The 23,607-nt window shown below is 38.2% G+C and overlaps 1 protein-coding gene across 1 annotated transcript in view; it reads left to right on the plus strand.

Moving 5' to 3' along the window:
• LOC108714819 overlaps positions 1 to 23,607 on the plus strand; it is a 45,289-nt gene that overhangs the window by 12,731 nt on the left and 8,951 nt on the right. Inside the window, exons 8-16 of the mRNA XM_041584676.1 lie at positions 1,695 to 1,841; positions 4,502 to 4,553; positions 6,807 to 6,907; positions 8,452 to 8,537; positions 12,117 to 12,198; positions 13,199 to 13,284; positions 14,177 to 14,264; positions 15,108 to 15,156; positions 18,765 to 18,849. Coding sequence (XP_041440610.1) covers positions 1,695 to 1,841; positions 4,502 to 4,553; positions 6,807 to 6,907; positions 8,452 to 8,537; positions 12,117 to 12,198; positions 13,199 to 13,284; positions 14,177 to 14,264; positions 15,108 to 15,156; positions 18,765 to 18,849 — 776 coding nt within the window. The remainder of the gene's footprint in view (positions 1 to 1,694; positions 1,842 to 4,501; positions 4,554 to 6,806; positions 6,908 to 8,451; positions 8,538 to 12,116; positions 12,199 to 13,198; positions 13,285 to 14,176; positions 14,265 to 15,107; positions 15,157 to 18,764; positions 18,850 to 23,607) is intronic.

Genomic DNA, 23,607 nt, shown 5'->3' on the forward strand with positions numbered 1-23,607 from the left:
TAGAAACATTTCTATGTCCTCCACATTTGTGTGACAAAAATGTGTGTGCACATATTAGAAGGAACATTAACCTATGTTTACAGTTGTCCCTTTCTGAAAAAGCCCTGTGTGCAAAGATGGAAATATGAAAAGGTTTTGAGAGGCATCAGCTCCTTATACTCTCTTATTTTTGAAAACTGTGCATAACCAGTGTCATATATTGATACACAGATACAGATATAGCACTATGTACTCAAGTTGTAGGCTGTGAATAAACACTATTATACCAATAAGAGAACTGAGTAATCATGAACTTCGTCCAACACTATGACTGATCTGTCATTCTATGCCAAATATGGGGGCTAGAAAAGCAAAATGAAAACACTACATTTATAAGTTATTCACTACAAATGCAAAGTATAATTATATAGTACCCCTCTTGTAAATTATAAGGATATTATAAGTTACTGAGGAGTTTCATGACCATAAACAGGTCATGGAACTCCGAGGTTACTTCTTTTATCCTCATATTTTGCAACAGGGGGTACTTTATTTATTATAATACACAAGTTTCAGTGAGTCATGTGACATAAATGACATCAGAACTCACCGTTTATAACTGATGACATCAGTACTCACCGTTTATAAGGATATCATTTACAAGATATTCATGGCTTTTGTGTATTATATATATACTGTATATAATGGCTCAAAAGAAGCTAGCACACACATGACTTACGGAAAAAAAACTAACGTTTCGGTTAGGGACCTAGCTGAAACATTAGTTTTATTCTGTTAAAATAAAAACCTTTTTTTCTCCATAAATTCTGTGGGTGCTAGCTTCTTTAGAACCATTGTAAATACTAATACATACTGTAGCTCTGCACCCAGGCACCTTATACCAGTATACGTGCTGTGCCGGCATTTCCAGTTATATTTATATATATATATATATACAGTATATATATATATATATATATATATATATATATATATATATATATATATATATATATATATATATATATATATATATATATATAATAATCAAAAAGAAAACCGCACCAAACAGGTCTATATATGAAAAAAACAAAAGGGGTTTTATTTGATCAACGTTTCAGCTCAACAGCTGGAGCCGTCTTCAGGAACTAAAAATATATATAAAACAGATATAAATCACAGGTATTGGATCTGTTATCCAGAATGCTCGGGACCTGGGGGGTTCTTTCTGTAATTTGGATCTCCATGCCTTACGTCTGCTAAAAATCATTTAAAACATTGAACAAACCCAATAGGATGGTTTTGCCATCAATATGGGTGTATGCAGCTTACTTACCATCAAGTAGAAGGTTCTGTTTTATTATTACAGAGAAAAAGGAAATAGTTATACAACAATTAGAGTTATTTGCTATAAATAGATTCCAATCCATAATTCGGAGCTTTCTGGATAATTGGCTTCCAGATAAGAGATATGTACGATAAGAATCAGTGAAGAAACGTGATGCCAAGAGCACTCTGAGCCATAGTCCACACTGATTATTTTCATGTCAATTTTTTAGTACTGATATCCTGTAAATGCAAAAAATAGAATTTTCATGAATAGCTAAATAAAGGAACTAAAGTATCTTTACTTGAAGTTACACTTTATTCGGCAAAAAATAAATCAGAGCAATGTTACATTTGGTGCTTCATTTGTATACTTTTCTATATTATAGGAACTTTAGAATGGAAGAAATTAATAGCAAATGGAAAAGCGCCTGCTACCCTGTGGCACAGTGTTGCTGCTGTTGATGAAAACATATTTGTTTTTGGTGGATTGTGTCATGGTAAAATAATGGATGATTTGTCCATATTCAACACAGGTAAATTCATATACAACTTGAAGTGCCGTTATTCAGCATTCCTTTGTTTTCTCTCTTTACCTCTGTTCTTCTAATTAGGCTGTTAGTTGTGCTGAAAATGATGTCACTGTTACTTTTAAGGGGCAGATTTATCAAATGTCTTGTGTTTTCCTGAAAAATGTTCAAGTTTTTCTAAGGTAGTTTCAGTAAAAACTCGAATTTTTTGGGTTAGCTTGAAATCGAAAATACTCCAGCTGAAACCTGTCGAGGTCATGTAGAAGTCAATTGCAGAGGTCCCTTGAACCAATTGAAGATGTTTGTAGCCTTCATGATGTTTGAGTTTTTCTCTCTGTTTTTCGCTCGAAAACTCGATCAATTAAAGGTGTTTCAGGGTTTTTTTCACCGATAACTTGAGCTATACAAATATTCCAGTTTTCACTGATTCGAGTTTTTTACATTTGAGTATTTTCATAAATAAGCAAACATTCGAGTTATGAGTTCATTCGAGGTATAAAAAACCTCACAAACTCGACCTTTGATAAATAACCCCCTAAATGTTTTTAAAATGTAGTTTGTAAAATCATATCCTCACAGTGTTTAAAGAGATGAGACTTTCAGATTTATTACAGCTTGAGTTTCTTTCCTGTACAAATAAAAATATAAATGTTTTCAGTAAGTACAAATATTTCTTCCAATCCACGAAAAGTAAGGTAATGTGAGAATATTTTTTTTTCATTGAGTTATACAGTTTTTTTTACAAAAATGTATGCTTTCTTGCTATTTAATATGTATTTTTTAAAACTTTTTTTATTGTTACTGCTAATTGAGTGAAAAAGTTACCAAGAATGTTTCCATGCTCCATACTCAATATACTGTATTTGCATGTATTCATGCTCATGTAAAGGGAATTAAATCGAATATAAAGCCAACTTATACAATTAATATGGGATATTTGTATTTTTAATTGAATTTTTTTTCTCTTGGTATTTTTGGTTCATCCAGGTCATGGTATATCTGTAGAAATAAGTCAAATCAACTCAAGTCCAGTTGATTTGACTTATTTCTACAGATAAGTACACTAAGGGTCAGATTTATCAAAGGTTGAGGGGAATTTTCGAATTCAATAATTAAAAAAATTCAAATTTCAAGCAATTTTTTATGTACCTCAACTAGGGAATAGTCCAAATTTGATTATAATTTGAAAAAAATCTGAATATCGAAATTTATCATGTATTGTCTCTTTAAAAATTCGACTTGCTGTTTTAGTCTATGGGGGACCTCCTAGAACCAATTTGGAGTCAATTGTTAGACTTTGGAGGGAAAACTTTGAATGCGCTATTACTTAGATTCGTACGATTGGTACGATCGAAATCGGACCTATTCGGACAAAAAAAAAACTTTGACTTTATTTCAGTTGGTCTTATTGAATTTGAATTTCAAATTCGACTCTTGATAACTATGCCCCTAATACTTTTAAATGCTGATAATTGCAATTGTTTCCAGCTATTCAATATTAACACTGTAGGGCTCATTTACTATGGGTACGGTTCTGGGGAACTATGCAAATTTATAGTAGTTTTTATTGATATGAGAGGATTGCTTATTTGGTAGTCTGCTTGCAGAGATTCTGCTGGATAATTTTTGTTTAGTAAGCAATTCCTGCACATTTAAAACCATTACCATAAAAGGTTTTTAGTTTGACAGGTTGCTAGAAGGCATAATGGAGAATCTAAAAATTAAAAAAAAGGGAAGACAAAATAAAAAGTTCATTAGAATACATCCATCTATAACCTTCTAAAAATAATGTAGATGCGAGAAAGGGGTGCTAACTAGTTAAAGGCAATTGTGTGTGAAACCAAATAATGCACATAAAAACAAAGTTCAAGTACTCCATAGGTCAAAATCAAATGTTTGATGATCCAAGGGTTAAATGCAAATTATCCAAAAAACTCCAACAAATGTTCCAAGTGGGGTGCTGCCTCCTTAATCTGCTGGTCCCAAGTAGGCAAAATCTACAAATAAACATAAAAGAAGGGGCGTGTTTCCATTGCTGCTTAAATTTAACCTAAGGATATATGGGTTGGTAGCACTATAGTAGACCGGTGCCCTATTGAAATAAATGCTGAAGAGGCTAAAGATGAAGCAGGAACTGGAGCAAAGACAGAACAGGTATTGGGAAACAGACTTACACTTTATTTAGACACAGAGAGTTTACACTACATAGGCAAGGCACATGGAAAGAGGCAGGCAAAAGTGACAGACAGACAAGCCTTGACACCACTGCACTGATGAGGGCACAATGAGATCACATGCTAGGAGCACCGACATAGATGCAGCCTTACACCTGTACTGTATTCTTTCACATGTATTTGCTCACCTTGCTCAGCTCTAAGGATATTATAAATACCTACCACTGCTCTGCACTGGGTGGATCACTTCAAGTTTTAGGTTTAATCCCAGGGATTTCTGAATTTGACAAATAATTTAGGTGAAACAGAGCAAAGATGAATTCAATACTTTGTTTCAAATTCATTATGCCTAAATTAATTGGATTTTGTTTTGTTTGATCAAAATCTAAATCTCTTGTATCAATTATTAACCAAGCATTTGATGCTTGCTAGAATTTTTTTTCTTAAATGTAATCTGTATATTTTGACTCTGGGTTTGGTTTTATTTTATAGTATCAGAGAGCTGGGTGCCCATAAAGACAACAGGCTCCATACCTGATGCTAGGTAAGTAACAGAGTTTTGCCCAGAAATTACAATTAATAGAGGAAATTCAATACAATGATTAAAGACACTCTAAATATTCCTTTAATTTGTGACTCTTCTGTAAATCCTATGGGGCAAATTCACTAAGATTTGTAGTTGCGCCAGCGTCCGCTTCCCACACTTCGCCAGGCGTATTTCCGCCAGCGCTACGCAAATTCACTAAAATCCGAAGTTGCGCTCAGGGGAAGCGTAAGGTTGCGAAGTTGCGCTAGCGTTAATTCGCCAAGCAAAGCGAAGTTACGCTAGCGATGCTTAATTTGCATACGTCACCAAATTGAAGTTACAATGGAGGTATATGTAGCAGCACTACACAAGCCTGGGAAACCTTCAAAACATCCAAAAAAAAATTTATTTTGCCCTACACATGTGCCCACTGTATAGTTAAGGTGCCATGAGTTAGGAAATGTAGGGGGGAAGAAGGGGAGCCCCAAAAATTTTTTCATCTTTTTCAGCCTAGCACCCATAAAAAAGAAAAAATGCCAGCGTTTTTTGGGACGTAGAAATTTTTTTAACTTTTTTTGAAGCAATCCCTATCTACTCTATTGCACTTCGCCTGGTCTGAGGTGGCGAAGGAAGTCTGGCGTAAAAGGTAGCGTTCAGAAAAATTTTCGCGTCAGAGATTTTGCGTAGTTACGACCGTTGCGCAAATTTGCCAGGCGTAAGGGTGCGAAGTAACACTAGCGAATTTACACTAGCGTCCGTTAGTGAATCGGCGGATTAACGAAAATGCGATACGATAGCGAATTAACGCTAGCGTTAGGCGCTTCGTTCTTTAGTGAATTTGCCCCTATATTTCTTGTCACTGCTGCTGGCTCCACCCTGTAACTTGTTCAAGGACAGATAACAAAGCTGCAAATACTTGGCATTGAGAGCCTTTGCTTTCTGTTTCACAAGTTAACCGTAGATAAGCCCTAAAGATATCTACACTGTTAGCCCTAGCCAAAGGAACATACTGTTTACACTACTGTTGCTCTGTATTTCTGTTTGGTGAGGCAAGGTGGATCACAATAGAAGTAAAAACAAACTGGGGAATGTAATAAAATTCGGTAACGGAAAAACTATTCGCAATGCGAAAAAAGTTATGCCTTTGCTCGAACAAATTTTGCTGTATAGTTGCCTGTACATGGCCTGCACATGGGTTTTCTATTGTCTTCAGACTTCTACTTCATTTTATCCAGTGTTCTCCATAAATCATAGGTATGAGCAGCCATAAGTAGGGCTTTTTCCACAAAGCATTCCCCTTCACAGTTGCAGATGTTGCTTTTTCGTGTTATGGCAGACCAAATATTGACCAGCTGGGTCAATCCTAAGCATGATAACAAAGAAACTGTTTACAACAGCTTAATAAGTACCACTACCTACAATAACTTGTTAGTGTACGTTTAGTCAGTCAGTCAGCAGTCATTTATGCTGTCCAGACAAAGATTAGTACTCGTCCTTTTTTTAAGCAGATTGACGCTTTTTAACTGGTAAAGCCCTGCCACATAATAAATACTTGCTGTAAATAATAAAAATACATGTAAGCTAAGACATGACAAGGTATTCCTAGTATTTTTGATGAGGTGAAAAAATGACTGATAGCCTATGACACCTCACACTCTATAAACCAGCTCTAAGTCCTAGGTTCAGACTACATAGTGTGCCAAAATGGTCAACAAACCCTTGAATTTCATTATGCCATAAAATGCACAGACACCCAGAGAACAGCAGGATATCCTTAATATAAAAATAATTAACATTAATAACCTGAGACTATGATTATAAAATATAAAACAAGAAAAAACAAGGGGGCTCAACTTCTTTGGAACACAAAGAACACAGTGATGGCAAATAAACTCTGATGGTGTTGGTACAGAAGGCATTTTAATTGTTCTCAATTTATCAGGGTTTCAGATTCCTAAATTTTCTGCAATCTTATTCCCTTTAAAATTAACTTGATTCTGGGCATTGACAATGTCACATGGGACATGGCAAATGTCACCACACCCACTTCTAGTTGCTTTTATGTGGCAAGATAGCAAGATTCTTGTACGTGTTGTTTCAGGGTCTTTATCTTAGAATATCAACATGACTGGTCTGTTATTTATTTAAATAAAGCAGTCGCTACTTCCTTATATTAAATCCAAAGTCCTCCACTGATGTCCTTGGCTATCTGTATTATATTACACTTTAGATTTAAACTGTTTATATGTTTCTTTTTATCTTTATGCTTAGGATGGGGCATGCATTTGCTACAGTTGGACAACAAATATACATGTTTGGAGGCTGCTCCAGTGCATTTGATTACAACACGGATGTATATGTGCTTGATACAGGTAATTTAATTTCTCAGCAAAGATCATCCATGTTTTTTTATTGGCTCAACCCTACAAAGCATTGAACAGATGATATCACTGACATATTGGACAAATGAAAATCTGCAAGAAACAATGAAAGTTAATCTTCTAGAGTCTGCCATGGATACTCTGTTCCTTCATACAGGGCCGGATTTACATAGCAGCCGCCTGTAGGCCCACTGTCGTTCATCACCGCCCCCCTCATTTTGATTCAATCGAATTGTCATCATTGGGACCAGAGCAATGGGGATTGGTGTACAGGAATGTTTAAAAACTATCATATCTCCTGCGCCTCCCCAGTGTTTCTTAACCAATGTGGGTGTGGTTGGGCAGCATGCCGCCCCTTAAAATGCTGCCACCCTAGGCCCGGGCCTTGGTGGCCTCTCCATAAATCCAGGCCTGCCTTCATAATTACATAGTATATTTTACCCCACACGCATATAAAGCAAATTACAGCACACATACTCATCCTCACAGCTACATAAACAAGACCAGCAAAATAGTTGCATCAGATCAATAAAAACACAAGAGATAAATAATGAAAACATATACTGTAAGGGAATCGGCTGCAAATCCAAAAATGTATATATGGAAAACAGGACAAAACGTGAAAGCAAACAGGAAAGGACAGAAAAGAAAAACAGTCAAAAGTTATAGTACATGGAGAAAAAGAGAGAAGAAAAGAAGTGCATAAACAGATCTATACTATAAACAAAGGTCAATAAGAAAATGCACATGAGAAAGCAAAACAAAGGTTAACGGAAAGTGAAAATAGAGAAGAAAAGATGAAGAATCAGGAGAAGACAAGGGATAAAAAATTTGAAAATGAAAGACTGTGAAGCCAAAACACAATTAAAGTGCAAATAAATCTGCAGAATTGATGCAGACCTCTGTGCACCTTTCAGAGCCCAGATACCCTTGACTATTCCCCTTGAATAGAGTGCTATCTGTGTTGTGCAGTACTCTATTCAAGAGGGGCAGGCAGTGGTGACACTTAGACATCCTCACTTCACCCCCTACCCATCCCCCTAATCAGGTGCTGCCCTGTACCCCCTGATGCTGTTCACAAAAAATCCAGCATCAGGCGCACAGTGCAGCCATTCCCTTTGGCACAAGTGTTGCACAAGGAACCCAGGGAAATTGTAAATTGTCACCCCCTCGGTAGAAAAAATGGTCAGTTTTTCTGCTACTGTGATCTGTAAAACAAGTTGTTAGCTCTGCCCTTCCATACAGCAGTTTTAGCACTTCAACCAAGGACTCTTTTAAAGTGTCAGATCTCTTTTTAATGACACTTCCAGTTGAAATAGAATCTCACTTTATCTCACCACCTCTGTGAAAACGTGTGAGCATTTAACCCACTACCTCATCCCCTCTATAAAAGGGACACTCTGCTCTTTTCCCAGTGACTCATCCTTCCTGTGTGTTTCTTCATTGCCACTGTTTTTGGAAGTGTGTTAATGTAGAAAAATATATTATCAAAAAGTTGTTTTTATGGTTTGTTTATTTCTTATTGTTCACTTTAGCTACATTGATATGGAAATTGTGTGACGTGAAAGGAGAAAAACCAAGTGGACGAAAAAACCATACATTTACAGCACACCACGACAAGGTAAAGCATTGTTTACTCTGTTTTAGTTTTACTGTGTACATTTAGCATATTCTCCCTATCCCTAGTCACAAAATAACATTGAGCAAGTGACAACTTGCAAACCATCTGTATAAAGAATTTTATTTTCATGAATATCATGTTATGCTGTAGCCTTAACTATATATATATATATATACACATAAATATATATCATTTTCTGTTGCCCTGCACTGATAAAGCTGTTCTGTTTGCTTCAGAAACACTACTATTGTGTGTATAAATAAACTGCTGTGTAGCAATGGAGGCAATTGAAATAGGGCTAAATGGCACAGGTAAAATAGCAGATAGTAGATAAACTCTGTAGAACACCAGTATATTCTACAGAATTTATCTGCTATGTAATGTGAGCCTTTAGGGCGAAGTGGCTAACGCTGGCGAAAATTCACCAGTGTGACGTCATTTCGACACTTCGCCGATTTACTAACAATGGTTGGCGTAATTTCGCTAGCGAAGGAGATAGACTCTGGCGCAACTATGCATTCTAGCGCCAGCGAATTTTCGCTCTGCCGAAAGAGCGTTACTATGCAAATTCACTAAGATGCGGATTATACTGACTATTACCTCTATTGCCAGACTTGCCTTTGCCACCTCAGACCAGGCGAAGTGCAATGGAGTAAATAAGATTTACTTGAAATTTTGTTGAAAATTCTTCTAATCCCAAAAAATGCTGGCGCTGTGCGTAAATTTTTTTTAGGGTACCCGGCTTCCCCCCTACATTTCCTTACATATGGCACATAAACTATACAGTGTGCACATGTGTAGGGCAATATCACTTCTATTTTATTTTATTAAAGGAAAACTATACCCCCAAAATGAACACTTAACCAACAGATAGTTCATATCATATTAAGTGGCATATTAAAGAATCTTACCAAACTGGAATATATATTTACATAAATATTGCCCTTTTACATCTCTTGCCTTGAACCACCATTTCGTGACTCTATCTGTGCTGCCTCAGAGATCACCTGACCAGAAATACTAAAACACTAAGGGGCAGATTTACAAAGCTCGAGTGAAGGATTCGAATTAAAAAAACTTCGAATTTCGAAGTGTTTTTTGTCAATTAAAGTCTTTGATCCACGGAGCACCACGCCAGGTAGAAGATTAATAAATTTTCATTTTATTGATGATTAAGTATTATACATGATAGTAAAACACCAACAGTGCATCAAACGCAGTCCATGCTTAACGCGTTTCGTAGCTTCAACGCTACTTCATCAGATGCTTCTGATGAAGTAGCGTTGAAGCTACGAAACGCGTTAAGCATGGACTGCGTTTGATGCACTGTTGGTGTTTTACTATCATGTATAATACTTAATCCTCAATAAAATGAAAATTTATTAATCTTCGACCTGGCTTGTTGCTCCGTGGATCAAAGACTTTCATTGATACAAATTGTTACGCTCTATCCGGAGGCGTGTCGGCGTTGTTAGCACAGCCTAATCTGGTGGTCGGAGCCTGTTCTCTGGAGTTCGGGTGAGTGCTCTCCTTACGTGCTACTTTTCGAAGTGTTTTTTGGGCTACTTCGACCATCGAATGGGCTACTTCGACCTTCGACTACTACTTCGACTTCGAATCGAACGATTCGAACTAAAAATCGTTCGACTATTCGACCATTCGATAGTCGAAGTACTGTCTCTTTAAGAAAAACTTCGACCCCCTACTTCGGCAGCTAAAAGCTACCGAAGTCAATGTTAGCCTATGGGGTAGGTCCCCATAGGCTTGCCTGTGATTTTTTGATCGAAGGATATTCCTTCGATCGTTGTATTAAAATCCTTCGAATCGTTCGATTCGAAGGATTTAATCGTTCGATCGAACGAATAATCCTTCGATCGTTCGATCTCAGGATTTGCGCTAAATCGTTCGACTTCGATATTCGAAGTCGAACGATTTTAGTTCCTGGTAATGCTGGCGTAATTTCGGGCTGCTGATCATATTATCGCTAGCACAACTTCGCAAGCGTTCGGTATCCTGTGTGTTACTTCGGATCTTCATGAATTAGTGTTGTCCAGACGAATTTACGCCTGGTGTAGTGTTGCGTTGTGTGCGAAGCCAACGCTAGCGGATTTTCGGAGATAAGTAAATTTGCCCATATGTGTCTGTGAAGGTCAGATGACAAGGAAATGTCAAGGAAAAAGAAAATACAGCAAGTCCAGTTGATCTGACTTATTACTATAGACTGAGCCTAAAGGGGCAGATTTACTAAATGGCAAAGTGGCTAACGATAGTGACTTTTCAGCAGAAATCACATCCGCAGGGACATCGCCAATTCACTAACAGGTGCAGGCGTCAATTCGGTAGCAAAAGGGACTGTTGCTAACATTCATTTGCGCTCTGTCGCCAGGCGACTTTTCACTCTGGTGAATGGTTGTTACTCTCAAATTCAGTAAAGTGCGGATTTTACTGAACGTTACCTCGTTTTGACTCATTTGACTTCGCCACCTCAGACCAGGTGAAGTGCTAAAAAGAAGCTAGATCTTCCTTAATCTTCTGTCACTTACATCATATCCTGTGTGCCGAAAATGCATTAAAGTTCAAAAAACGCTGGCGACTTTTCCTTTTTTTAAGCGGGATTGCCTGCAAAAGTCCTAACAAACTTTTTTGGGTAACCGGTTTTCTCCAGTTTTCTCCAGACATTTTCTAACAAATGGAACATTAATTTTACAGTGGGCCCATGTGTAGGACAATATATAAATTCTCTTGACTTTATTAAGGTTCCCTGGACATCTGTAATAAAAGTGGTAACTTCAAGCATTTGCAGCAACATTTATAATAAAGACCTCCATACAATTTTTCGCTAGGCACAAACGAACACTAGTGCATCTTCGCTATGAAATGCTCATACTGCCGAAGTAACACTAGCGAAAAGTCGCCAGTGTTCGGCGCCCGGGGGCGTAAATTAGTAAATTATCGTAGTGGTATCGAATTTGCGCCTGGAGAAGTGGTGCGATGTGTCGCTGGCGACAATTCGACCCTTTCTAAAGCAATTAAGCCAGTTTTACAACACTACATTATATTTGAACTACTTTAAAACACTTTCATTCTTTGATGTTACTGTTGCTTGCTTTAAGATTTGTTTTAATGGAACCAGGGCGCATATATATATATATATATATATATATATATATATATATATATATATATATATATATATATATATATATATATCTGAAAGATAGAGTCTATTGCACACTTATTAACTTATTCAGAACCGGGTGCTGACAGTGTCGCATACTCAGAGATCCATAATTGTAAGCAGCGCACACCGGATTTTAAAAAAAATCACTTATTTATTTTCAAAAAGTTAATTTTGTGTGGATCGACATGTCGATCCTGGTCTAAGACCGTTATCAAGGATATATATATATATATATATATATATATATATATATATATATATATATATATATATATATATATATATATATATATATATATATATATATATATATATATATAGATACAGTAAAATTATCTAGCAATGACAGTAGAAGGGACATTCATTTTAAGTTGAAGTTACATTTATCACACTGACAGGATATTTACTTGTTTGGAGGATTTCAAGAGTCGGAACATGGTACCAAAATGCTGAAATACGACGTAATGAAACTAAGTCTTGGTAAGCATAACGTTAAATAAACCTTATACTGAAAAAAATTCTGTGAGCCATATAAATAATGTAAGCTAAGTCACTTATGGTTTTCAGTAAAAAGAAAAAGCGTAAATTAACTTGGAAACATTTGCTGTCAGATTTTGAATGGATATTGATATAAAGAACTGAACCATAGAGAAAAAAAGAAGACTTTTTAAAAATCTGACTACATAAAGGATGCCATTTGTATTTGTCTAACAGGAATGTTAAGATTCATGTAGTGAAGAAATATTTTGCAGATCTTAGCCTATCCAATCCATGCGACATTTTTCCTCTTAAAGTAAATCTGCATGGAGTGTGGACTACCTTCCATGTGATGCATAGGAATGGAAATAACAGAGATCAGGATTAATAAAGCAGGCCATGCACATCCACCAGATTTGGTTCAGCAATTATCCTTCACCTGAATCCCATTCGGTGCAAAGGGATCAAACTATGCGCAGTAACTGTACCTACCCCTCACAAATGCTTGTCAATACAAGTCCCAAAGTATTGATCACTGAGCAAACAGAAAAGTGTGAGGCAAATTTCAAAACCGATGTGGTTCAAGTGACTACCACAAGAGCATAGAGCATCCCAAAGATTTTTGGCCAGAAATATGCAAGGGAGTGTCACCCTTATAATTACTGTTGGATGCACATGCTCTTACACACTTCCAGAGGGATAGGGAGAAATAAATAAGAACAATTGAGCAGCAATAACCTTACAGGTACACTATCATCTTGCATGTTATATATATACAGAGCAGGAAAGAAGGGATGCCAGGCAACCCACTGAACCATTCCCCTATTAATTATTAAAGAAACATTCTGGCTTCACATCACAAGGAGCCAAAGGCAAAGGGCTTTAAGGCATAAACAGAGGCACAATGAGTGACAAATACTACACACACACACAAATGTATTTAAAAGAGAAATAACAAAGCAGAAGATTTAAATTATGCTCTCTAATTTGACTAATTTTATAGCAAAAATGAAATGGAAGAGGCCACTTTATTTTGGAATCCCTCCAGCATGCAGATATGGCCATACAGCTTTTGTTTTACACAGCCATGTAAGTTAACTGTTGTGTGCTTGTACGAAGAAGTGATTGCATTCCAAAATTACATTTTTGGATTAGGTCTATATTTTATAGACCTTGTATTTTTGTATTTTAACTAGTAAAAATGAAAAGTGCAAATATGTGAAAATCTGATTATTTCTTTCTTTTAAACTGCAGCTTAGTGATCAAAATGGCCAAATGGCCTGCTTAGCATTTTAAAATTGCCATTGGATTGAGTTGGATTGAGTAACTGCTACTATGCAATTGCCTTGTATGTGCATGTCTGAGGTTTTCCTTTTTGTAATATATTATTAATGTGAATGAATATAAAATAGATGAAACATGCACACTAGGGGGCAGATTTACTTAGGGTCAAATATCGAGAGTTAATTAACCCTCGATATTCAACCCTCGAAGTAAAATCCTTCGACTTCGAATATCGAAGTCGAAGGATTTACCGCAAATACTTTGATTGAACGATCAAAGGAAAAATCTTTCGATCAAACAATTAAATCCTTTGAATCAAATGATTCGAAGGATTTTAATCCAATGATCTAAGGATTTTCCTTCAATCAAAAAAAGCTTAGAAAGCTTATGGGGAAGGTAGCTTTAAAGTGCCGAAGTAGGTAGTCAATTTTTTTTTTAAAGAGACAGTACTTCGACTATCAAATGGTCGAATAGTCAAACGATTTTCAGTTTGAATCGAAGTTGAAGTCGTAGTCGAAGGTCGAAGTAGCCAATTCGATGGTCGAAGTACCCAGAAAAAAACTTCGAAATTCAACGTTTTTTTTACTTCGAATCCTTCACTCAAGCTTAGTAAATGTGCCCCCAGGTAACTGTTTTTCAAAAACACAAGAATGCATGTTTAGAATAATATATATATTTGTTTTATCAAATCCAAAAGCTCTTTGTTTTTGGAGGAAAAAATGAAGATGGTGACTTCAATGATGTCATGGGGATGAAGCTTATAAACCCATCAGACAGACAACCTAGTAAGTCTGCATTTTTCAATACATTTACTATATTTGGTTTTAATAAATCTTGAAATGTTTATTTGGAAAATGGTGGTAAACACTGAAGCAAAAAAAGAACAAACAAGCAGAAACTTTGCTTTAGTTCTTGTGGCACACAGAAATCAATATTTCTGACGTGCTGTCATATGATTAGCTCCTACTGGTTACTTGATCTGGAGAACAGTTTGCACCTGTTATTAGATTATTCCCCATAGTATCAGGATAATGGCACACTGGGCTTTGTCTCAGCCTTTCTATGCCAGTGTTTTCTCTGCAGATGGAGCTACACCTCTTCACTTCCATCTGCTTTTCCTTATCTCTGCACAGCGCCGGCCTGTGGGCAGACACACAAATCAGATATGGTGTATATACATTTTCTTAATATTTATTTTTATTATTTCCCAAAGAATAATTTGAAAGGGTGCATATTGTGCTATGCACTCTTCCCCGGCATAGGTAAATTAGCCCTCTTATCACTGGTTATATGACTTGTCCAGTGAAAGGATATCATTCTACATTGCCATAGTACGAACTGTGATCATCAAGCTAGTTTTCATGCTTGTTATATGTTCATCATGTGACTCAAAGCCATATCCCACTGGTTAAAACGAGCAGTTTGCATGTAAAATACACAGCCAACCTACCTCTAGTTCACTTTGCCTTTACATGAGTTGCTATAAGGTATGAAAACTGTATCAGAAAGCAGAACTTTCATTTCAGCTACTCTATATATTTTGTATAGTCTACTTGACAATGACTAAGGCATTTTTTTCTCAACTCAGTACTTAAAATTTAAATGACCTAACATTATTGTTTTTTTAGTTATGAAGGACATTTTAATTGAATGTGGCATCCAGGGAATAAGCAATGGGTAAGTATTTCATATTTGTGTTTTAATCATTTTGTGTACATTGAGACATTGAAAGAGGCTCATTTACTGATGGTACAGGTACAAGTACTGAGATCTCAGAGTTGCTTTTGCCTCTGTTTCTCCACTTTACAAAGAAAAGAACCACTTTTGTGGCATCTTATATTTTCACAATTGCGTTCTGCTCCTGAGACTTAAGCTGGCCATAGACACAAAGATATGATCGTACGAATCATTGGACTTTCCCATCTCCCGACCTGCCACTAACCATTCAGATCAAAGTCTTACCATTCCGATCAAATAAAGTAATAAAAGAACAGATCAGCCAATGTTCTGCCCCTGACAGCAATCGTATGAAAGTTATGTCCAACAAAAGCTGGTGACAGTCTCCCAATGAAAATCGTACGATCTGCAATACACGCAGAGATATTACCTGCAACTGACAGGAATCTTTTAACCTGTCCGATCGAGAAAATGACCAATCTCCACCGGGCGAAAAATGACGGGACTCTCCACACACGATCTGAAAATCGTACGAATCATCGATTCATACGATCAGATCTTTGTGTCTATGGCCAGCTTAAGAGAGGAAAAAGTAGCAATAAGCCTATTTGTCTTGCCAAGCTTTCCTTGGCAGACTTATCAGGTGCAGGGATAGAAATAAAACACACACACACACACACTGATCAATATTAAATGATAATCATATATTGTAAGAAAATTAATACATCACTGATTGAACACAACGCAATGTCTAGCCAAGATTTTGAGAGGAACATCAGCTGGGGGACCACAGGCCAAATACAGTGAACTCTCAAAGCCAGATCAATCGGACAAGGTTCTACACAACACGTCTGCTTGTAAATGAAGTCCCAAAGCCCCCTAATTGAGCTCTCTTTTTATACTAGTGTAACAATAAAACAATTAATCATAACAGAATTTGTTCTTAATCCTAATTGTGGACATATACCAAAATAATGGCCATATGCCCGGAAATTTGACCATTGGCTTTCTTCTTGATAAACATGTTTATAAGTTTATCCGTTAATTACCTCAATTCCTGCTGTTCCCTTGTCTCCAACTATTGTTAATATATCCATATTAATTACCTCAACTCCGTTTGTTCCGTTGACTCCATTTAATGTCAGTACATCCACTAAGGAGCCATATTAAGTGATCTGATTAATATTTTAGAGCAACTAATCTCCTGCAAATGCTTTCCCGCCGCAAATAATCTGAATGGCCAGAGGGAAAACATATGTAGTGCTTCGTTTTTCTGAATTTGCCCCAAGTTTCTTCGTGAGGCAACTTTGGAAAAACGAATAGAGCCGCATGTGTTTTGCCATTTGGAGTTTTGTTGTCTGAACCTGGTCATATACAGATACCCAGTGGCGGACTGGCCAGACGGGACACCGGGTACAAACCCGGCTCCTTGACGCAGGTGCATGTGCACTCAGCGCGTCACAGTAGGGAGGTGGGGGGGTCGGAGGGGGGCCCTGGACAGTAGTCCCGGTGGGCCCCCGGGCCCCCCAGTCCGAGCCTGCAGATACCTAGACAGTTGACTCATAAGGCTCACAGTATCTCACCATGTCCTATTACCATAATCCAGTTTTACTCCTTGAAATAAATGCTGTAACATGTCCTGATGTGTTGCACCGTGTGCTCTATGTAAGCTTTTATCGATGCAGAAATACAGGAATTTCTGAATTTTTTCATGTGGCACTTAAGCACAAAACGAAAATCACAAGTTTCGTAATTGCAACCGATTTGCAATGGAATGTACAAGCAAACTTATACATTGCTTACTCGTGGACATGAATGAGCTCTAAGTTCTATATATTATGTTCTTTTTTTAGCAAAGGTGTTTTTAAGTGTAAACTGTCCCTTTAAAGGTTTCTGCATACAAAAATGTGCCTTACACTTCTGCATAGTTGAGCTCTTCTATGCTGTGGCATCCCACTTTCTGATGCAAATTGTGCACCCTGGAGCTACTACCACCTCAAGACTGCTATTATACTGGATGATGTCCAAAACCACTGCACTGTGAATAAAAAACATGACAGCTAGCACTTGGAACTATACTTTGTACAATTGCTTTTGTAAATGAGCCTTATTGTGATTAGGGATGTAGCGAACGTCGGAAAAAATGTTCGCGGACATGTTCGTGAACGTCCGGACAAAAATGCGAACGGTTCGCGAACGTTGCGAACCCCATAGACTTCAATGGGAAGGCGAATTTTAAAAGCTAGAAAAGACATTTCTGGCCAGAAAAATGATTTTAAAGTTGTTTAAAGGGTGCAACGACCTGGACAGTGGCATGCCAGAGGGGGATCAAGGGCAAATATGTTTCTAAAAAATCCATTGTTGACACAGCGCTGCGTTTTGTGCTGTAAAGGGCAGAAATCACACTACGTCACTCAGGTGGTGTTTCTGGAGACGGTATTATTATTGATATTTAGACAGAATGTGAAAAAGCTCACACAGCTAGGTGGCAGTGGTTTGAAGAACAGATGCAGATGAGAGATCACTAGCAGGACAGACAGCTGCCCACAGCAGCTACATACAGAGCACTGCAGTAGAAGGTAGATTACTAGCCAGCAAAGCTACCTAACCTAAAATGTCCCTCAAATCCCTGCAGAGTTCTGTCCCTACAATACAGAGCAGTATCAAGTAGATTACTAGCCAGCAAAGTTACTATCAACTGTCCCTCAAATCACTAACAGCTCTCTCCCTACACTAGCTCTTCCAAGCACACACAGGCAGAATGAAAAAACGCTGCAGGGCTTCAGTTTATATATGGAAGGGGAGTGGTCCAGGGGGTGTGGGGGTGGTCCAGGAGGGAGAGCTTCCTGATTGGCTGCCATGTATCTGCTGGTCTGGGGGAGAAATGGCAAAAAAAGCGCCAGCTAAGGCGAACCCAAATTGGCGAACGTTGCGTTACGTTCGCGAACATTCGGCAGACGCGAACGGTCGATGTTCGCGCGAACAAGTTCGCCGGCGAACAGTCCGCGACATCCCTAATTGTGATCAAACTATTCTCCAGACTGATATTATCAAGATGTTGACATAGATTGTGCTGTCTAACATAACTGCTAAAAACAAGTGGAAACAGTAATTATAAAACCATGGACTGAATTCACACATTAAGAAGTAACTAACATTAAAGGATAAGGAAAGTTACTAACCCCCAAATGATCACATTATTTACTTACCTGTCACCCGGGCCGGTGCTCCTATCAAGAGAAAACTGCACCAGCCCGGGATTCTTCCAGCGAGCCCCACTGAGCAGTTGTTTTCCTGCTTTTTCTCTCATGCATGCACAGTAGAATGAAATAGCCAGCTTTTTCATTAAAGTTCGGCTTTTCGCTATACTGTGAATTCACAGCCGAGAGCTGAAGGAAGAACCAGGAAGAGCATCACTCTGTGGTACTCGCAGAAAGAACCAGTTTTCCGGTGATAGGAGCACTGGCCCGGGGTGTCAGGTAAGTAAATTCAATCACTTGGGGGTGCCTACACCCCCAGGTATAAAAGGACTTTCCTTCTCCTTTAAGTCTGCTTTGTTCTTGTTCATAATTAGCAACTGCAAAGGAACCGTTTCTTTTCTCTTGTAGATTTACTCCAACAAAAATCCCCAAAGTGAAATATGAACTAAGTGAGCCAGAACCACCAAGAAACATCTCTCCAGCACTTTTTACAGTAAGACATTGTGCACTGTACACTTTCTATTGCAGTGGTTTACATAAACAATTACATTTTTGCTGGTAGGTATAATTCTGTCTTAAATATAACATTAAACAGGAATTTTATGGTAAATGGGATAACTGCATAAATGTGATTATCCATACATGGCAAAAAATGCAATGGCAGAAGATTTGGATCAAGTGTTAGCAATGGATTTCTGCTCTTTGTGAACTGTAAAAAAAACAACCTTATCTCCTGGCTACCTAGCATCTCTAATATACACACAAAGATAACTCTCTTAATAGCTGTGAAGCAATTAGATTCATTTTGAGGAAAAAAAACAAATAAATCAAATATGTTTTTATAAGTAAAATGTTTGATTTAAACGTACCACACCCAACATTACAATTTAACAAGCAAAAATACAGGGGGTCATTTACAATCGGAGCCCCAAACTGGGGCCTCACTAAAATGGATGCAGTTGTCGTATTTAACAGTGCTGTTTGTTTAAATACAATCCTCAACCTTCCATATAGTTGCACTAAGTGCTTTGCACTAATGATGTGCAGGCCAGCTACTGCAAAAAATCTCTGGGTAGCGGGTGGGTTCCACACTGCCTGCTTCCGTTCCCGGAATTTATAGACTCACGCCTACCCTGCCCTGCCCCTTTTGTGACATCACTGTGGAGTGGGTGGGCGTGGGTCTACAAGTACAGGGGACAGAGCGGACCAGGTTAGGGTCGGGTGCGGATTGAGGGAACCTCGACCCACACATCACTACTTTGCACCATCTAGTCAAGTCTGACAAAACGCATACAAGTGCTCCTAATGGAACAGGGAACACAGGAGAGACCACCACTGAAAATGTGGCAGTAATTCCACATAAACATGCCATATCCCATATTCAACAAATTAATTCCTGGTGGCTTCTTAAGTGTGGACTAGTATGTTTATGCTCTTGTTCTTGACCCCCTCCCTTGTCATATGATGGGTGAAATGGGGTGCATAAGAAATAAGATGGGAGCTATAGTAGCCCACAGACCATATCCTTTACCCTAGTTCAGTGGTTCCCAACTGTGGGGCTAGCATCTCTTGGTGGAGAGGGCAGAAGAAGTATTGACAAGGAGTCTTAGCCTGAAGGTAGAGTCCTGCAGTGGGTCAGTACTCACAGGATTACCCACAAATAGGTGAGTAACCTGCGGGTTGAAGGTAGGACTTTTGGATGCAAGAATGGATGCAAGTTGGTGGATATGCGGGTTGGGTATATGGGTCTATAGACATTTTTAAAACTTTTTTCTGCCCCATCCATTTCTAATGACATAACTTCCAGTTTGCTACAACGGCACTACCTGTTTAATAGTGGTCAGCTGGTCATGGAGAGGATTTCAAGTTCAGGTCAGTTTCGGGTTTCAAAATTGATTCTGCATAGGACTCTACCTGAAGGCAAGTGATGTCCAGCATAAAGAGCAATTATTATAAAAAGATTTGGGGGAAAATTGTATTGCTACAAACAGTTCTCATTCCATTGGAATATTAATGGAATTATAAAAATGCATTAAAGTGCAGTTTTTACCCCCCCCAGTATCAACAGGGTATATGTGCATGAACAAAATTGTATGTGCTCCTTAGGTAATAGTCTTAAAAAGGAAATCTATTTAGATCATAATATATACACATAAACCCCCCCCCCGTCGACTGTAGCCTTACATGTTGCACACCTAAGCAGCACTTCTTCATAGGCAATAAGGAACCCAAGGCACAAAGAGGGTTTAAACACCAATGTTTTCCTATATCTGTCACCTTATGAGCCAAGTTTTGACTTCTAAGAGGGGTCTTGAACCAGATAAATCCGGCAACCGCTGCCACCATGGTTTTTGATAACCATATTACTTTAACCTTCACACGTGTGAGAAGGTGATTTTGTAAATGGCTGGGGTGTGGCCTATATTATCTTTCACTATAACAGTGAGCTGAAAGGTATTTAACTCACTGAAATTTGAAACCCATCATTGGACATCTCTGAGATTATCTTCTAAACCCTCTCTAAAACCACCTCAAAACATTTTCGCTAAGACAAAGTACCAGGGCTGGGTTAGAGGAAACAGATTTAGTTCTTTACTTTTCCCATCTGCTATTAGTGATAAGAGTCAGGCCCACAGCAAGTAGGAACGAGGAAGCCTGGTTTGTATTAATAGTAGTTGCACCTAGACACAGAACAACAGAAAATGAAAGCAGATTTATGATTAGCTCTATCAGCTCTGGTTTTCTCCAGCTTCTGTTTCTTACCGTACTGTTAGAAAGATTTATATTCAATACTTTTGTCATTTACACTTTACCACATAGTTCAATATAAGATTTTAATAATATTTTTTAATTGGAAAAAGACATTTTTCGCAGAAAATGTGCACTTTATCCATGGAATAATTTGTCGTTTTTAGACACGGAGGGAAATTCATAGGAAAATGTAAGCAAAATTTTCATTTCATGGATGCTCTACCAGGAAACTACCAAGTTAATTGCTTGCTTATCTTTGTTTTTGATCACAGGTTACCTGAGACTTGAGGATGTTAAAGCAGCAATTTAACAAAAAGATTGAAAATTGCATTCAGTAACAGTCTGTGTAAAATCTTTACAAAGTACTGTTTGGCTGAATAGAATTAACTGTGATTGTTTTGAAAGAAATGAAACACAAACCATTTTAAAACACTCCCTGCGTTATTGATGGCCACTGTTCAGATCAGTAAGAAGAAAATCAGCTTTTCTATGAAAACAACTGAAAACTTCTCATTAACGTATATTGCAGACAGGCTTATTTTTTAAATGATGAAAACAAATGTAAACTTTAAATACCCCTTTAAAGTGCAGATTTTAAATACATGCATTTATTTACACTTTCTTGAAGCTACTTTTTGCATTTATTTGTGAACCCTAATGAGCAGGGCCGTTTTTACCTGCAGAATATTTTAGTGCTTTATAAATATGTGTTTAAAAGTGCTGGATCTGGGGTGGGATACCATCCCTCCACTCCTCTTTTCTAATTGCATTCCTTTGTGCACAGAAAGCACACCTTAGAGCAGGGGTCCCCAACCTTTTCTATCCGTGAGCCACATTTAAATGTAAGATAAGTTGGAGAGCAACATATTCATGCAAGAAGTTCCTACAGGTGCAACATATGGATTGTTATTGGTAATTGGTAGTCCCTATGTGGACTTGCAACACAAGGCTCTGTTGGGCAGTACATTTGGTTTTTGGGCCACTAAAGCTTGCCTTCAAGCCAAGAATTCAAAAATAAGAACCTGCTTTAAAGTCACTGGGATCAACATCAAAGAGGTCAAAGAGCAACATGTTGCTCACGAACCACAGGTTGGGGATCACTGCCTTAGAGGAATGTTACATTCCGGTCTACTAAATTCTACCACTTAGGGTAGGACTACACGGCCGAATTGGATGCGACTTTTGTATTAATTACCTTGTTTCCCGTCGCATCTGACTTGATGCAGGCGTTTTGTTGCCCAGCGTCGGATCCGACGGAAACGCATCCAAGTCGGCCGTGAAGTCCTACCCTAAAGCTCCCCATAGACGCGACGATTCTTCTTGCCGAACGACCGATTTTAGGGAAGCCCGACCAATTATCGTGCGGTTAGTGGTATTCAAACGATCGTACATCTTACAATTTTTCGGCCGACATCTGTCGGGAAATTTATCGGCCAGGTCAAAAAATCTTTGTCGGCCCCAGTGCAATCTGTCTATGTTTGCAGGGCCAAGCAGGCAGCTCCCCTTTGTTTTCCTGGCAAATTGGTCTTTTTAGTTGATGGTAAATTCGTACGATCGTACAATCGTTCTGAGAAGATCGTGGTCTCACGATCAGGATCTGATCTTTTAAAAATCTCAACATCTATGGCCAGCTTAAGTATGTTGATTGCTGGGCACATGCCAATGCTTTCACTGACTGGGTGCGGCCGCTGTAATTATAGATCCACTCTCGACTGCCTGTTTTTGATGTCACACAAGGGGGCGAGGCAGGCTTTATAAATATGAAAATGGTTGGGGTCGGGAGAATGGAAGAAGAGCTCAACCCAAGCCCTGCGGGTCCTGCGTGTGTCGGCCCATCCCACACCACTATTTCTCTCCCCCTTCACTCATTCTGGTTCCCATTGGAGGGTTGTTATTATAAAGGGTTAGGGTTAAAAGTTTGACATTTGAACAGTTTGCCCCACCTCTGCCAGTTACAACTCTATGGGAGTTTCAGCCAAAGGTTTTATCAATAGAGAAGACACTTTCAAAAAAACGTGTTAATAACTGTGTTATGGTATAACTACATTCCAGCACCTATAGTAAAAGTAAGCAATGCAAATGTTAATTCTGCTGGCTGCTGCATTCTACAGGAAAAAAGGTGAATAGCAGCTTTGCTCGGTTAACCCTACTCGTTCTGTGGGCATTATTATTAAAGTATTATTAACACATATTTATAAAACGCCAGCATATTTTGCACTGTTGTACAGTAAATAGGCGTATACATTAAAAGATACAAAATCAGTAACCAATACAAGAGGTAAAGAGGGCCCTGCTTACGAGATATTAGCAATACATTTATAAATATTCCATGGGCATCTGACATGATATTGACACTCCAGTTATACTGCTGCATATGCAATGGACTTGTGAGTAGCTCCCTGGGGTCCTATTTTACGGTGTAGCCCATGTATGTTAAATAATTGTAAGACCGCTATTCATTATGAACTAATGTAAAGTGTGCGGATTTTGCTTTAAAGTG

This window comes from Xenopus laevis, chromosome 1L (assembly GCF_017654675.1).
Source record: "Xenopus laevis strain J_2021 chromosome 1L, Xenopus_laevis_v10.1, whole genome shotgun sequence".
Lineage (NCBI taxonomy): Eukaryota > Metazoa > Chordata > Amphibia > Anura > Pipidae > Xenopus > Xenopus laevis.